Below are 18,704 nucleotides of genomic sequence, written 5' to 3'. Positions count from 1 at the left end.
GAATGTAGCACGTAAAGAAATCATTGTAGCTCTTTTCATTTTTTTTATTGACAAAGTCACATAAATTAGTTTCACATCGAACGTCAATAGATTTTCGATACATTATCATTATTATTGTTATTTTATTATCACATTGTTAAGATGATGACGACAACGTCCGAAAATCGAATTTCGGGCCATATAAAAACGAAAAGATATGAAGTAAACATTAACGAAGTACGCAATTAATGGAATTACATCTTAAAAAATTGAAGAGGCAATGATCTCAATAATCAACAAACTATTATATAACGCGTTACTAAATTACCGAAACGATTAAGATTGAAACAAAGTAGTTGCGAATTTGATCGTAATATTATTTACAGCGATTATTTAATATAAATAAAAGAGCTATACTTGTAATGTACAAAATAATAATATATTCGTAATATAGTTTAAATCCTCGACCCATTAAACCAAGGCGTAAATTCGTAATTTGTCATGAAATGCTGATTGTGTACATACATATTTACATAATAAAACTGAGGACGTACGCGAACATGCATATTTTTGTAAAAAATATCTTCTCATATTTTCTCGTGGATGAATATATGCTTGCAGATGTATATAACTAGTTAAAAGAAATATACTGAAAGATGAACATAGAACATATGTATCTATAATATTAAATAGTTATAATAAAATATATTAGAGAATAAATCGCATAAATGTTGATATGAACATTCGCGAATAAGCGTAAAGTGTAAAGAAAGAAGCCATGCTCATTCTAAAGTACAATTACAATCATGATTACAACTATCTCCAGAAAAAGATTGTAATACTAGCGGTAAGACTGTTGTCATTACGCGAAATACTTTCGATTTGAACATTTTTTTCGTCTTATCTTCTCTTATCGTTTTGACAAAGATGAATACATCATATATACCAATGTATATATGATGATCATTAGATAGACCGCATAAATATGAATATACCATAAGTCATATGATCATCCACTTTTACTTATTAAATTTTAGTTTGAGATATATGGAAGAGGATGGATATAAAAATGAATAATAAATACATCCATCGAATGAGTAAATATATACACACATATATAAAATATGTCATTTAAATTGAATCTCCACAATATATTTGTTGTTTATTGAGCAACAAGTACAACGATAAGAAAAAATAATCTCTATTTTTCCTTATATTCTTTTTTGTATATTTATAAATAAGGCAAATATTGAGAATTTCAATTTGAATGACTCATTTTGTATAAACGTTCGAAAACAAAGTTACCTCCTATGAATTATAAGCTACCTCCAATGCGTTTGACGACGATTCGTATATTTCCACTCTCTTCGACAGTCCTTTGTATATTTAAAAAGAAAATTGAAATTCATCGATTGCACGAAAATTAATTCATTAGCGAGTTTCCCAAGGAACACTGTAGATCGAACGACCGAATTAATCTACAATAACGTCTTATCAACAATCGTCCGTGGATGTGCTCGAAATTTGTGTACTCGCACCACTTGAAAAGCTACTTCTGCAGGTTTCCACCGCTAAAGCGGTATCTGACACCTGAACGAATTGCACTTTTTCCTTAGGCCAACGATTTCTACCATAGACACAATTGAAGATATTGTAGCGATTCTCCTGCTCCATTTGGCTGAACGTGTTACTATGACGTCTCTTTAAAACCTTTTTCGCCATAAGGCTTCTGTTATTTTTGTAGGATAGCTCTTTTTTGAAACAAAAGAACTTCCTCAGCTCTCTTTTAACTCTTTTCGAACGATACCCGAAAAGCAACGGACTCACATAAGCAGCCAGAACAAGAAAACACAGTGCCATCACATCATACTCGTGAGCGATTCGTCGATCGTTATAGGGCGGAAAATTCTTCAGAAGCAATAGTATCTCATATGGGGACCAACAGATCAAGCCCATCACAATGACTAAAGCGCTTATCCTAGCAGCTCTAGTCTCCTCTCGATATCTAAATAACGAACCATTACTGATCCTGTACTTAAGAGAATTTATGTAACTAGAAGTACTTCTGACACTGGCAACTCGATGCAAGGTGTTTTTATTAGGAGCTGGCGTGATCGTTACAATAGGTGTCAAGAGGCAAGCCGATGTTTCAGTGTTAGCACCGTTCAACACTATTTCCGTGGATTTTCCAGTATTTTCTACATTGAAGACATCACAGTTATCGACAATTACCTCGGTTATTTCAAAATCTGAGGTTAATCCATCGTAATGTTTTTTATTTTTTGACCGTTCGAATTCGTTTTTATCTGACTCCTCGACATTTCCACGATCTTTGGTTCGAACGAAAGTGTCATTAAATCTCAAACTTTGAGTAGTATATATACCATCTACTTCTATGCCATCCTTTTCTTCATTACGATTTAAGGCAGTTTCGTAGGCCGAATATGGTGAAAGATATATGGGTTTTTGTTGACGACACACATCGTCTTCGATTGTGGGGCGAAAACGTTCAGAAGGAATATCTTCTTCCGTATCCGAATTTCTTACGTCAGCTACAGTGTCATCATTGAGCCAAGAATCTCTCGTACTTTCTTGCACCAACATCTGATCGTACATAAGATTATGTGACAATTTCCTTCTATGATCAGATCGATCCAGAAACCGATTCTTAACGAGATCATACTTGGTAGGATCCGGAAACAGCTGGATAGTTATTTCGTCCTTCTCCATAAAGTCAGCCTTCCTCGTCGAGATAGGAAGATCTGATCTGTTGGATTCGTTTTTTTCATTTTCCTCATGATACGACGAGCACTCGTCAGTATCGGGTCCTACGGTAAATACAACAGTGGTAGACGAAGAAACCTCGTTGGTGGAAGGAAGATTAGTCAAGTGAATTTCTAAAGCTGACGAAAAAGAACGTCCGCGAAGTACTTGGCTTCCCGCCGGTTGAGTCGTCTCGCTGGTTTCGTCAATCGACGAGAGACTCGAAATTTTAGGTATTCTTCTACAGTCCTCCACGAAACTGTCTACTTGTTGGTTCTGTTGTTGCTGCGATTTTTGATCCTCGCAAAAACTTGCCGACGAAAGTATTGGTCTGGAACCAGTTCTTCTTGTTCTTTCCGAATTCCTATGCGCCGCAGAATAGATTTTTACGTATATCCAACAGACACAGGTAAACGGTAAGAGGTAGGCGAATAAACTGTGCACCATCGTGTAAATCGTACCATAGGTCATCGAATTTTCATTTGGAGCATTCTCGACGAATTCGATCCATTTTGTTTCTATATCGACAGTCTTATTTTTGATGATGCCAAAGCTCGAATTGCTCTGTAAATTTATGGACGAGTTTCGAGATAGATAAGTAGCTGATATAGACTGTAGATTACAAGATAGCCAAAGACTGCGAGGATTTGGATTTAAGAAGGCCAAAAGGGCAAATATCGAGGAAATGAGCCAAACTGAGATTATTAAGATTCCGGATTTCAGTTTGTCGACCTTTGCGCGATATCTCAAAGGATCCACCACGGCGAAGTATTGGTCTATGGCTATAAGGAAGACCGATAACACCGAGGAAGTTGTCATGAGGGCAGTCGCACCTTCTGATACCGCGCAGATATTTTCCGCTGATAACGATGACGAGTCGGATTTAGTCGTTGGTGAGGCATCCATGATTAAGAGAGGATTCAATAGCGCACAGATTAGCAGGTTCGAGACGGTCAAATTCATCACGAATCTGAAAAACGTAAAAATAGTTAGGGATTAGAAGAGTTTGTTTATGTTCTTGATGCTACAGAATCAAAGAAATAGGAAAAAATAACAAAGATCCGACAATGAATCAAGAGAATACGTGATTTGGTAAGATTCCAAATCCCTTTGTGTTATTAAATAGAAAAAATGGCCTTAAAAGAAACGCGAAAAAACAACAGATAGAACAGATGTTTTCTGCCTACAAATTTTTACAAACAGCCTTCGTCGACAATAACAAAAAACGAAATTTACAACACAGCGACATTTGATCGTTTGTTATGATACGATTTTAATATAAAGTGTCTATTTATGCGCATACATTTACATAATAATAATATTAACGAATAGCAATTATATTTTCTCACATGAAAGTGTTACGATTCACTCCATATCTCCCACATATTATTAATAATAATAATAATAATAATAATAATAATAATAATAATAATAATAATTATTATTATTATTATTATTATTATTATTATTATTATTATTATTATTATTATATTTTCTTAGATACCAAAATACCCGATTCTTTAAGGTATTTGTGAAATTGCAAATTAAATAGAAACATTACATATATATGAATATATGAATAAAATAAATGACTAGATTATTGTGATGTTATGTTTGGTTCTTGATTTAAGATTTCGAAAATCTGCTATTTATAATGTCAAAATCCATACAAATTTGGCAGATAACTCATTAAATGGACCACCCGAGAAGGTCATCGTATAATGATAGGTAAGCAACATCGGTGTGAGTAGCTGAAAGTGTAGAAAGGTGTGCTGCAATTTCACTAAGTGTTACTTCCGGCTTTATGCCTTTAACACTTTCACCCTTTGAGCATATAGCTTTTGCAACTTCACTCTGGCCGGCCGACTAAGGTAAGCCAGAGGCGAGGACCTTTATAGGTTCTCAAGAATGCTCAAGTCCGAGATGTTGCCAATCACCTACAACTTTCCACAAGTTCTACTACGTTTTTATTATTATTATTATTATTAATATTATTATTTTTCTTATTATTATTTATTTATTTATTTATGTTATTTCAACTATCTTTAAAGTACTATATTCGGGACAAATCATATTATGTATTGATTATACCTGACAGAAAACATAACACATAACAGGAAGATATTTATAAGCGCTATTATTATTGATACTTATTATTGTTATTTCGATATTTTGTCGATTTTATGTCCAGGAGATTGAAACAGTTCATAAAAAAGTGATAATGTATATTACTGAGTAGAATAACAAGGGACAAGTTCTGTAAGTATTTTTTAAATGATTCTATATCTTGTTGATTTATAATTATCTTGTGAATTGTATAATAATACGAATATAAACTTGTCTTTCCACGTTTTCTATTGTAACGTAAACGTTGGAACAAATATCACATAATCATAGAAAAAGATGACCTACCATAACCACAACATACTTACAACATAATATCTATAGCATATCCAAAACATATCCAAGGCATTTTTCCTTGATATCAAAATCAATTAAAATATTCAATAGATCCTTCAAAGATCTTGTTAACAAATTTTCCAATGCACCATTCAACCAATTCTCGCATATTTTAATGGATCGCATAGAAAAAGTCAATTTGTTTTATGAAAAAATATATATAAGAGAAAATTTTGGCAGAGATCGTACGAAGATGTACAAAAAGACATAGCTTTTACATCTTTGTTGGCTTCCAAACATTATTTTATTTTTGGTTGATATTTAACGTTATTTATAATTCTTCATTTCTTGTGACTTCTGTTTTTTCGTTAGACTTTTTATAATGGATTAACATGCATAAAAATTTATCATTCGAAGTATTACAACGGTTTCTAAGATTTCTTTTGATAAGATGCAAAGAAACATTTTATAAACCTTCCCGTTTACTTTGCCGTGTCATTTTAAATAATTGAAAATGAAACCTTAAAAACAGGAACAATAAAAGAATCCCACAAGGTCTGAGTATGAAACTATCGATAAGTGATGCTATAATCGATAAGATGAGACAATAACAAAGGAAAACAATTACCTAAATAAGTCAGAAGCTACATGAGCCAATAGTTATATCGTTAAAATAAAGAGACGAAGAATTATGATTTTGTTTGGAATTTCACATAATTATCTTCGGTTAAGAAAAGATATGAAAAGATTTTTGGCGCGAAAAGTAGAACGCCGGTATGTTTTAGGAATAACGAATAAAATAAAAATAAAAAAATAAAAAGAATGGAAGGAAAAAGATCATGAGAGATCGATGAAAACACACGAACCTGTTCGAAATTGTCCGCAATCCGGGTCTTATGAGAAAAATGAGGAAGAGGATCACATTGAGAAGAAAACAGCCAAAGAGCACGAAACTCCAAACGGCGATCCCTGGATTCTTCCACCATCTTTCTAAATCTCCAAGATCCATTCATAAATGGTTGCCGACAGCCAAGTTTCTGAAACAATTTGAATGATTTGTTGTTTAAAACTATTTTTTATTGTTAAAATGTCGAAGAAAATAATAAAATCAAATACCGAACATACCATCTTAAAAAGTAGAGATAATTGCTCGGTGAGTTATGCAAAATGAATTTATCTGTAGGTATTGTAATTTTTCCAAATTCTTCATTATTTAAAAGTACACAAAGAACATGATTATGGAATTTGCTCTTCTGCTATAATACTCAATCTGCAAAGCATTTATCCTTCTTACATCGTGCAACGCTTTCTCTCTATGGATCAAAGTTCAAATTTCGCATTAGATTCAACCGTTACACAGACATTTCAAAGTCGACTATGACCTTCGAGAAATCTTATCGTGCGTCAGGTAACCCATAAAAAGTGAGACGTATACAAGCAAGACGTATAGACGTATACAAGCAAGATACACGTATACATACAGGATACTATACGGAAGGAAAATCACGTTTACGCTATAATCGAAAACAAGAAAGAACTTCGAAAAACGGACGTTTAGAATCAATTATGCAAGTATTCTGTTTAAGAAGAAAAACAAAAGAGAGAGAGAGAGAGAGAGAGAGAGAGAGAGAGAGAAAGAGAGAGAGAGAGAGAGAGATATCAACTATTGTTATCGTCACATTACCAATGCAATTTAAAGTTGTATTTGAAATATCATCATATCATACGATGCTTGAAAATAGGTTAATTTCGAGACGTCTGAAGAGGAGCGAGGCGAAGATGAAAAAATGACACGACCTCGATACGTAACGTGGCAGCGAAGTTGAAATCCCTCGACGGCTTTATATTTAGACTTCAACGGGTTTCCCCCGTGAACGCACCCATCATAAAAATACCTCTCGCGATGCAAGAACGAGTCGGAAGAGACAAGATAATCTTATGGACGATTCGTGAACGATCGTTCACGCTTTAATCAATTCGAGAAGTCTTGAAAAATTCTGTTATATAACGCCATTTAACCAAAAACAAATTTCCCGCTACATTCTTTGTCTCTTTTTATCTGTTACGAATTATACGAGTTCACAGTTTATTTTTATTCTCGTCGCGATCGATCTCAAGCGATATGTTAATGTTGGAATACGCGGAACAACTCGAATTGTTTTCCTCGAGTTTTGTGACTCGCTCAAGAGAAAATATTTCTTTTCAAAATTTAACTAGATAAAGTAAAATAAAAACAAAAATTTGTTTGTTTGAACTACTCATCATTTGATATTTCTTTCTGATGGAAAAAGTTGTAAACGCTGTTTATTGTTTGTGAATATTTATATTTTTACAACAATGTTTTATAAATTGGTTGCGACAACAGAGACATCGGCGTGGAAATCATTGGAAATCATTTTTCCATTAAGTTTCTTCGTCAGCTGTTATCGGAATTACGTCTACATTAATGTGATCTAATTCATAGAAAAGAAAAAAGATGCAATTATGTATATGCATACATATATGTTGATGTCTTCACGAGGACAAGCGTAATTGATGTCAACCTACATCTCTCTTCTTCTCTAATTGAAGAAACAAAGGCAAAAATAAAAAATGAAAGAAATCCAAATTTTTCGAATTCACTAAGTAAAATAATAAAAAATATATACGTTCATCTACTCAATGATAAAAATCACGATAAAAAAGAATAGATGAGTTTAACAAATAAATGAAAATGAATAATAACAGGACGACCATTTATAAATAACAAATAACTCGTTTGAAGGTCACAAAATTGTGATTATGTCTTTCCTGCTCTCTTTTTGGTTTTTTCTTTTGTGTAAGTTAACAAAAGAGAAAAGTATTCTATTATGCCCCACGCAATGTCAACCTTCCACACAGTTGCTTCACATGATTTGGCAGCACATCAAGTTTTCAAGCCGAAAGAGTTCCAACAACTCAACAGATCCATGGCCCGTGGATAAAGAACGAAAAAAAGCAAATAATAGAAAGAAAGAGAGAGAGAGAGAGAGAGAGAGAGAAAAAGAGAGAGAAAATTCCATTTTCGTAAAAGGTAAAATGAAGCCATAAATTATTATGATGAGTCGTTTTGGTTGCATGCTCACTATCGACCAGTCACCAGCGACTCGTAGGTCACAGGGTTTGGTCATCTAGTTTTTTGATCAACCTGGTCGCCGGCCACTAGTCAACAGTGCACAATGGATCTAAGTTGAAATAAGATTAGACAACAACAATTCGTTTCTTCTACATTGACGCTTATTACACTTTATTTATTTCTTTCTCACTTGAATTTAACATTGTCAGAGGAGATAGATTTTAAAGATTTTAATAATGTATTTTATTATTATATTATACTGCTTATTAATATTATTATTATCATTATTGTACGTACACGAAATTATTGTTACACAATTATACTTTACTAATATTATCCGTTATCATTTCTAATGGCACGCAGCACTTAATCTATTCCCAGCTTGGAAAAATAAGTATTCATTTTGTTTTAAGAACAAATAAAATCAAAAAAAAGTTCGTGTAGAAATCGCGTATAAATAGCGTGGAAAAAAGAATTGAACGCAGAATAGCACGCCTTTAGTTTTTCTTCCGATGTCTACTAACAGTCCCAACATGTCTTTTATATGCAAACTACCCAACCATAAATGACGTCACGACGTGTGATTTCGTCAATGTCATTGACTTCTTTAATCGTTTAATTCTAACACATGTGTCAATGCATAAATTTATTTTATTTGCCTATCTGCTTATTAAATCGATACGTAAGTGAAAAAATTACTTCCGATGATTATATCGAAAAGATTCGTTATAATTCGCATCGTAACGAACAAAACGGTTATTCTAAAAATATCCAACCGACCGCTAATCAGGAACGCTCAAGCAAATCATACGTACGTACGCATACCTATCTGTATGTATATCTATATATATTATATATATGTATTCGTTGTGTTCCTCTCTTACAACACATCCATTTGTAAGACGTAAGAATAACATCAAACGGACAAATTTGAAGCAGATGTATGAAATGTTAGCGTAAAGTCTTTGTAAAGGATGACGCACATGTCAAGGACAATGCACTATGCGGAGACAGCTTGGTTTCAAAATATCAAGTCGTTTTTTATATCAGTCTTAAATCTATAAGAGTTGTTTAGACTGGATAGTTCGAAATGTCAATATGTTAGAATTATATTATTACTTATAGTCTCGTGATGACAGCTAAGATTTTGATACTTTATTGCAGTTACCCAAGAAATACAAATATGTGGCTTATGACCCGAGGTCATGACGTCTTATATCATTTGATAGTAGTATTTAATTGTTTATTCAATAGAATAAACATTGAAAGATAATAAAAAATTCTAAGATAATAATAAAAGATTCTATTAAGAAATAAAAGATACAAGTAAAAGATTTTATCAATCTTCTGGCAAGAGGACTCACAATGAGTTTGATTATTTGTCACTTATCAAAAGTCGATCGATTTTTTTCTAATATGTACATAAATTTCAAACAAATAGAATATTTCGAAAATGAATAAAGTCAGAAAAGAATATTTTAAATATGGATTATTCATAAATGCCTAGGAAGAAAGAAATTAGTACTTTCCTTCCTCCTTTTTTATCAAGGAGTACGTGCACAGGAACTTTCAATAGACTCCTCATGCGGGCTTACGTGCGCGTGCAAAATTATAAACATCTTTTCTTTGGTTTTATCTCTTCCGGGATACGATTAATCTATCGAATTTTTGATATTAAAGAAGAATCGCAAAAATCTTTTAAGAATAATTCTCGCATTTATTGTCATCAATGATTTATTACAATAGAGAAAAATCGAAAATATTACGACGAAAAAAAAACGAGAAAAATAGAGAATAGAGAAATAGAGATGATACGAGAAATAATGCAAAAATTTTTGATTTTATATGAATTATATAAAATCTTGTGTGATAAAAAAAAAAATAAAAGAAGATTCTGTGTTACTCACCAAATATGCGAAAGAATCAAGCTTTATGGTAGGCATTAACGATCCAGAGCAAACTGTAATGAACACGAGACATCTTCCTATTGGTTCCTCGTAACTTTGAAGTCTTCGTTGTCGTTGTGGTTGCTGATTCTATTTCCTGTCTGCCAAAGACCTTGAGGATAAAACGAGAGATATAGTAAATGTTAGAACACCATGACATTACCTTTTGAATTTATCCTCTTATTTTGCAATCCTATATGTAGGCATATCGCGAGGGAAGCGAAGAAACAACAGTACACGCTTGCCATTTTCTATTTTAGTCTAGTCGTTAAATTTTTGTTAGTAACCAAATTATGGACAAATCATTTTAAGGTCAAGAGAAATCGCCATGATTGTTCGATAAAAGTAAAGACAAGTGTCACGTAATCGTATCTAGGTATTTACGTAAATACAAAAGTTTTTATCGTGCATTACTTTAGGCATTCCGATCGTGCTGAACAAAGTGTTTGTTTCTAGCTTCATTAAAAAAGTAAAGTAGATGATAAGTGTGCTTTTATAAAATAGATATAATATGTACATATACATGTATATGCACGTGTATAAGTAGATAAAATCAAACTTTAGAGATTCTTTGAGATATCGATATCTTTGAGAGACTCTCGAAATGGTGTTTTCTACTTTAAATAACAAAAAAAAAAGTAAAATAAAACCAATCTTTAATTGTCAACTTTTCGAAGTCAATGCGCATTCATTTCTATTTGCTTAAAAAAAGAACGAACAGCGCTTGACTTATACAATCATTGATAAGATATCGCGTTGCGTAAGAGATTTCTATTTTCATCCGCCTTAAATTGAAATATTAATGCGATTGGATATTATTAGTAAATTATCTGGTCAATAATTGAAAGATGACTTTAGAAATTAAGTTAGATCGATCTCGATCTATCGTGATATATGATTTTTTTCAGTGAACACATAGATTTTGTGAAACCGTTTATGATAATATTATATTTATATATCGAACGAGTAGCGATCTATGAGATCCTCATACAAATAAATATAAGTATTATTTTATCCTCTGCAATCTTACGAGACAATTTTCGAAAACACTCAAATTAAAAAAAATGACTGAAAAATGAGAGATGGATTCGTGGATCATCGAAATGAAATTCGTGCCTTTTCTCCAAACGAGTATGAATCATTACATCGTTGAGTTCAATTAAGAACGCCTACGGAGAGAGTGATGCCAATCCGTATTTATGTTAACGATAAAATAAAAAAGGAATATTAAAATTTTTTCGAAATTACGAAGCTAACAAACTTACGATGAACTTATTAACGTTTGACCAGTTTGAGAAATATTAATAAAAATGAGTAAAAAAAAATGTGAATATCTCTACAAGCAAGTCTGCTTTGATTGATTATGACTTGTATACTATTTCACATTGATTAAATAGACAATTTCCACGTGTTAGAAGTAGACAAAGTCTAAAGATCAACAAACCGGAATCTTCTTCGTTGAATCAGAATAGTTTTTCACGTGAAAACGTTAACGACCTCATGAAGCAACGAACGACGATCTTAATGCTCGATCGATCGCATTCGTTTCTTCTTCTTTCATTTATTAATAAATATTAAGTAAATGATTCCAAAGAAAAAAGATCGCGAAGTACTTATAAATCTAGAAATTATGTATATACTATTCTAAAATAATATATTTTACGCGTTCCAATTAAAAATTCGAGGATTATAGTTATGCTAATAAATGGACAACAACGATTGTGACAGACTATTATGAAATAATGAAATTATATAAATCATGTGATCTTTTTTGAACATCACTTTGTGTAATATTCAAAATTATCTCTCCCTCTCTCTTTCTCCCATAAATGTATTGTCAAAAAGAAAGTTGGAGAGGAAATCGCTCTTACGCCGTATATTTTCAGATTCGTCAACACGATATAAAAAGAAAAAAGAAAAAAAAAGAAAAGAAAAGAAAACGAAACAAGCCAATCTTTCAAGGAATTTTCCTCTTAATATTACTAGCGCGAATCGTTGTTTGTGACGTGTGGCGATACCCGCTTTATGTTTCCTTATTGAAAGAGCACGTTCGACCGTTACGCATACTAGCTTCAAAGCTTCCCTTTGCGTGCTCGCCAAGATCGATCAACAATAATAATAATAATATATCCGCAATAATGATTGGAAGTAGCAATTTTCTAAACTGTTCGTAAGAATAGATTCGTGGAGAAAGAAAAGTGGAATTTTATCGATAAGCAAAACGATGATGCTATTTCATGTTTACCGACCAAGGCACGATTTAATCGAGTCATTTTCATATTTGAAATTTCAGGACTTCATCGAGTGGACTCTATTATCAGCGTTAAAGAAAGAAATCCTCATAAGTATAAAATTTAGGGAGAATGAAAATTATTAACGTCATAATATTGTCTTGACATTATCAGTTATTTAGAATATGTATACATTCCAAATTATTCACTTTATAATCACATAAATGAATATTTTATAGGTTACAAAACATACTGGATTGAGAAAGTGATATGTAGATATGCGAATTAAAGTCAATTTTTTCATTTCATATTCTTATCATTTCTTTTATTATTCATTCAAGAAACAAATCCAAGAAATAACTTATCATATGTCCAAGAAAAAATGTTGGAGAATTAGCAAAACGCACGATAGAAAATGTCTGAGAAGAATGTAACGTTCTTCATAATGGGCTAAAGAATTCATATACATAGCGTCGGATATTCATTCGTAGATAAGAATGTCCTTGCTCGTTGCCCATGGCAGTGAATTCGTCAAAAACCAACCTTCAAGCGCGTAGAATGAAATTCTGTCACGTTATAACTAAAAGAAATCTTGCATAAAAATTCGATTATTTCGTTCCGCTTTTTATTTTCACGGACTATAAGAAATCAAATATGGCTAAAGTTTCAAGTATGATTTAATCGATATCGTTTCAGATGACGAATAAAACGGAAACAACGTAAAAATTGAATCGAAATTTTAACCAGGAAGTACATACGACGATGAGTACTTACATATTTGCAATAATAAAGCATAATCGAGAACGTCTTTCTTTTTTTTCTTTGTGGAGAATATTGTATATGTATATGTGTTTCAGCCTTCTATTATGTATTGGGTCGACAATTAAGTGATTGCGGATTTTGTCGTTTCCTTCTTATTTGAAATCCGCTATCACTTAGTTGCCAACCCAATATATTATATTTACATAAAAGAAACACGTCAAAACCTATTTTCGCATTCCCATTCGAACTTATAACAAGTAACATTTTCAATAGAGAACTTTCAAAGTGTATATACAAAGGAGTGCCCAAAAATGTTGTATTTAGTATTAAAATTATTTACGCGTCGAAGTATCAATCATTGATAAAGTTGAGGTAATTTTAGAAATCGTGTATTATTGCGTTCAATATCGATGATCGATTCGGATAACGTAAAGCGAAGAAAGAAGACGAATTAATAAAACATGATAAACGAAAACTTGCAGGATTTTTATTAAATTAACCGATACAGTTACTACTAAAACAAAATAAATGCGTTTCAGATTTCATTTTAAAATCAATATAAAACTTAAATACAGTTATATTGAAAAATAGCGTAAAATTCGTAATGACCGTAAAAATTTCCGCGGCCATTTCTTGAGCATACAAGAACGACTTATTTGCATTTCATAATATTCCTAGTTTACATACATTCTTTCAATTAACGTAAAAAAAGTAAGTTCTACTATTTTCTACTAACATAGAGAATCGAATGAAAACCACGAGTATACATCTAGTTAACACATTCGTTAGCTATGAGTCAAGAAAATATATTTATAATACGAAATTATTCTCGAAATCGCACTTTCGAACATACCATGATGAATACAACTGGTCTCATACTTATCTCTATTCTTATTTATCATTAAATATTCCATATCATCATATTTTATAGTTAAAAATAAATGGACTGATATATATATATATATATATATATATCAGTCCATTTATATATATATCAGTCCAAGAAATAATCATATATATGTAAATAAATATGATTTATTTTAAATATAATTTATAATTAAATATGATAAATATGATAAATAGTTATTAGCTCGTTACACAAGAGTATATAAAAGTCGAAACGACCTTCAACTTGGTAGAAACAATCGATGGTGTTTCTTAAAAAAATCGTTGTTTTTCCCTTAAATCTTTATATTCCCGTTTCGATGAAGCAATCTAATCAGGGAAATAACAAGGAAAAAGTGTTTTCTTCGAATATTCTTGACATTGCTATTATCGAAAATTTTATTAAAAGGGAAATGAAATTTCTTCTGTTCGGCCTTGAGCTTATAATTTCAGTATCATAATCGCAATTGTAATATCCCTTGAGTTTCTTCTGCTCCAGAATAGATCGCCTCAAATAGCATAAAAAGAAATATATTGAGGCGAATGAGAATCACTTGTGACCCGTTGTCAGATTCTTATCATCCATTAATACTCACGACAACGCCAGAAGCGGAGTTCGATACATGCGAGAAAGTCGAACGTCTTCGTGGCAACTTTTCTTTCGCCACAATGAGAAAAAAGGAACGGCCGTCAGTATTTTTTTTTTAGATTCACGAGAAATGTTTAGATTAGGTCTAATGGAAACAAACATTATATATGAAAATAATATTTACTCATTCACGCAAACAGTCTAATCAAAAGTAAACTTCGAAGTGACGATTATGATTATTTTCGAAAAACTTATTTGGTTATATGGAAGAAAAAGGAGAAGAGAACTTATCCATTTCATGATCAGCATCGCGAAATCTATTTCTAAAAAGTTAAATGTTTCTCTCGATTAAATGAAATTATTTCGAAAAGATAAGATAGTTCAATGAACGATCGTTAGATACATCGTCGTACCGATATTCATTTCTATCCCATAGAGTCAATTCATCCAAATAATGATTGTCTCTCTCTCTCTCTCTCTCCCCTCTTCTTCCCCATCCCTTTCTTCTTTTTTCAGATTCTATTAATAATTTCATTTAGCATTCTTCAAATGGAAAGTCAGTAATAAAAACGGCTTCAATTACAGAAGTGAAATATTACTTCTTTTATTTAGAAGTACCTACATATATGCATAGTCAAACAATAGATCATCGACTAATCATATAGACAAGCAAAAGAGAGAGCGAGGGAGTTTTAACCGTTTCTTATACAGTTCAGAACAATGAGTATATCGAATATCATTTTTAAGTATTGACGTCAGAAGAGACATAACGATATTTCTTTTTCGACTATACTGCATTTTTATTACGAATTATTTTCTAGTAAAAATATTATAGCGCAGACCGCATTAGATGTTTCCATATTTACGTATGTATTGTATTTATATTTCTTATATTTCTCGAATATTCTATACCAAATCATCCTGCATATTGATTGAAACGGAAATTCGATTTACGTATATATATAATATGTGTACGTACACCAGTTTGACGTAATAAGAAAGAGCTCTGTGATCTAAAACTTTTGAAAGAAACAACAAATAATTCGTTATTTTTCTTTCTTCTTTTTTTCTTTCTAATATTGCTTTACGTACCCACGCATCGCGTATGAAAAATCATTAAAACATTGACCTAGGAGTACCATACTTTCCAAAAGTTCCGACCAGTCTTTTTTATTCATCGTGTTCTTGATTTTAAGTGAAAAGACACTTACAAAACTTTAATGTTTTTTTCAATCCATATTCTATACTTGAAATATTATATAATAAAATAATAAAATATAATAATATAATAAAATAACGCTTTATTTGTTTTTGATTAATGCACAAAACGAAGTCTTTTTATCGACTCAATTATGGAGAAAAATCGCTTACAAATGAAATTTCGCATCGATATGTTATTATTGCCAAAGAAGACTTTCTTTGAAGCGGAAGTAAACGAGCGAGGAATTTCTATGCGAGACGATTCGACGCGACACGATCTCGATCACGATACAGTCCCCGAGTAACGAGCGAGGGTTATACGATAAATTGATTAAAGAAATAGAAAAAAAAATGAAAAAATACGATCTTGATCTTCCTTAGTATTGCATCAGCTGATCGGTCGGATGTTTCTGAACGAAAAACATGAAGAAATTTTTTACTCGAAAATACAGAATACAGTTATCTATATAATAATGTAATTCTTTTTTTTGAATGAACGTCGGCAAACCTATATAACCCCATAGACGCGATCACACATAACATATAAACACGACGCGACAAGGAAACAGAATAACGGGGATGCGTGGATTTTTCCATACCGTTACGATACGACGCTTCGAAAAGTACTCAGGTGAATGCAAACTGAAAATAGAACGAGCTTTCAAATTCAATAAAAATTTAATTCAATAAAAATAAATATGATCGATTGAGTAAATCTTACAACTTTACAACATCCTCCAATTCGTCTATTTTATTTTTTCCTATTAAAATTCTTACGATGCATTTGATTGGCCGATGAGATTACACCGCCACAAAAAGATACTTAACCTTAAAAGATTATGATATAAAAAAGAACGTGACGAGATTTCAGATTTTAATTTTTTGATGAAAATCGACATTCTCATAATTTTAGAACAACCTACTCTCTCTTCCTTAAATTTGTAAAAGATATATATATATATATATATATATATATATATATATATATATATACAAAAAGAGAACAAAAAACTCACCAATGCGTATAAAATATGATTTTCTGCTCGTTAAGAATGTTGAAAAAGGGTCCTGGAAGCAATTGATCTTTTCTCTCGCTCGTAAATGTTCGGAAGAAAAAGAGGGACAGAAGAAACGACGAGGAAGCTTCGACCGGCAGGACGAGAAAGGGAAAGACGCTGGGAAACTGTCTGAGCTGTTGCCCTGTTTCTGCTTCTGTGTGCTGTCAAAATAGCGTTTGCTTAAAATTGCTCGATGAACGTCGTTTTTTTTCTTCTTTTCTTTCGATTACTTTTATCTTCTTTTTCTTTTCTATGTACCACTAATCTTGCACATTTTCTGTCGGTATACGCGTGATATTTTGATTTCTCGATGAAGAGAGAACGATATAATAAAAGAAAATAGTTCGTGTACGTGAGTGCATGTAGGAAAAAGACGAAGGAAACAGAGACGCACATATACGCGCGTACACATACACATGCGACACAGAATGTACTCGTACCCGGCTGCCTGTAACAGCATGCATATAAGTACACTGCAGCACGAGATACGAAAGTGGAAGAAAAAGATAATAAAAGCGGAAGAAAGAATGCACCAAACGTTCCGACACTGCAAGCAGTACGTCGCTGACCGAACTGAAATACGATGGCATACGACAGCGTTGTTGGCGTCTTGCGTCCACTCGTGTCGTCAGCAGCGAAAGGGGAAAGCCTGACCGCGTTCTCCCACGAACTCGGCCGAAAGAAATCAAGGGCCATTCGTTGATTGGTCGCTTCTTACGAAGATTCCCGAAAGCCCAAAAATCCTTACGCGCGACTTTTAAGTGTCTTATCCAGCTCGATACGAATTGCAGATTAACTTTGGAAGTACTGTAAAGATTTCTCGCGATAAGATGAGTTTTTTTATAAGCATGATGTCAAACCATGTCAACCGAAAAATGTCTGTGTACGTATATTTTTTTTATCGAGATTTTATCATACTTTATGAAAGTAAACGTTTGGCAAAAAAATATTTAAAAGTTTTAAGAAAACTTCAGACCCGTATTATTCTTAATAGTTTATTCCGACTATTATTATCAGAATTTGTTTATGCTGAAAAAATGCGTTATCAAGGTTGTCGCGATCATAATAATATGCGAATGGAATATCTCGAGAGAAAAAATAAGATGTGAATAGCATTCCCATTGTCTTGGTTTTTTTTGCAAAGTTAAAAAAAGAAAACGTATTGTAGCTCGCATCAACAACAATAGACAAAATGCGCACAGAAATATTTCCAACCTCGCATCTCGTAGAAATTTACATGGATATTGCGATACGTAGTATGTCACTGAAGTATTAAGTCGTTAAAGACTGCGAGACGTTGTCAAGAAAATGACGACATAATGATGATTTCTTTATCAGTATTTTGCCGATGTTGGAAATTTAATATGGTGTGACATCAAGAAAGAAAACTGTTAAACGGACGTCACACAGGTTGGCTGCATTTATATTGAAAGTCGGCACATGTACTATTGTAATAGCTATGGTTTATGTTAATTTAAAGCTTTTCCACGTTTCGAGATACTATGATTCTCTGATTGAAGTATATTCAAGTTCATGGACAAGAGTCATGTATGTCTCTATTCGTTAGATTTTTCATTAAAATATACTTTTCGTTTTTACCCATACAGAATAAAAAATCGCATAAAACAGTAGTTTCCAAACCACTCAATGTGATCTCAATATCAACGGTCTATGTTATTCGTCAAACAACAATTATGAGTAGAAATATTGCACCTAATGAGCTTCATATTTTTTTAAATATATTGAATATTTTATTAAATTGAAGTAGAAGTTGAAATTTTTTTAATACATAAATTT

General features: G+C 32.3%; 1 protein-coding gene across 4 annotated transcripts; it reads right to left on the bottom strand.

The window, feature by feature from the left end:
* Positions 1-29: 29 nt before the first annotated feature.
* Positions 30-17,525, bottom strand: LOC124946619. 4 transcript variants are annotated; one of them, XM_047487515.1, is made up of 5 exons: positions 16,866-17,525; positions 10,144-10,294; positions 6,268-6,270; positions 6,009-6,179; positions 30-3,712 (listed from the first exon to the last, which is right to left on the bottom strand). In XM_047487515.1, the coding sequence occupies exons 4-5, from the start codon at positions 6,149-6,151 to the stop codon at positions 1,474-1,476; spliced, it is 2,382 nt and encodes a 793-aa protein (XP_047343471.1). In that variant the 5' UTR covers positions 6,152-6,179; positions 6,268-6,270; positions 10,144-10,294; positions 16,866-17,525; the 3' UTR covers positions 30-1,473. The 4 variants fall into 4 exon arrangements, with proteins under 4 accessions (XP_047343471.1, XP_047343470.1, XP_047343472.1 ...); XM_047487514.1 differs by lacking the exon at positions 6,268-6,270 and having other exon boundaries at positions 16,866-17,524; XM_047487516.1 differs by lacking the exons at positions 6,268-6,270; positions 10,144-10,294.
* Positions 17,526-18,704: the final 1,179 nt, after the last annotated feature.

Source organism: Vespa velutina, chromosome 2 (genome assembly GCF_912470025.1).
Source record: "Vespa velutina chromosome 2, iVesVel2.1, whole genome shotgun sequence".
NCBI lineage: Eukaryota > Metazoa > Arthropoda > Insecta > Hymenoptera > Vespidae > Vespa > Vespa velutina.
The sequence above is the reverse complement of the archived record's forward strand: the minus strand, read 5'-3'. Positions and strand labels throughout refer to the sequence as shown.

Coding starts and splice junctions, on each gene's coding strand:
- LOC124946619 (XM_047487515.1), bottom strand. CDS start 6,151: ATGGATCTTGGAGATTTAGAAAGATGGTGGAAGAATCCAGGGATCGCC. Junction 3,713..6,008: donor TTGCGGACAATTTCGAACAG/GTTCGTGTGTTT, acceptor TACGTTTTTCAG/ATTCGTGATGAATTTGACCG.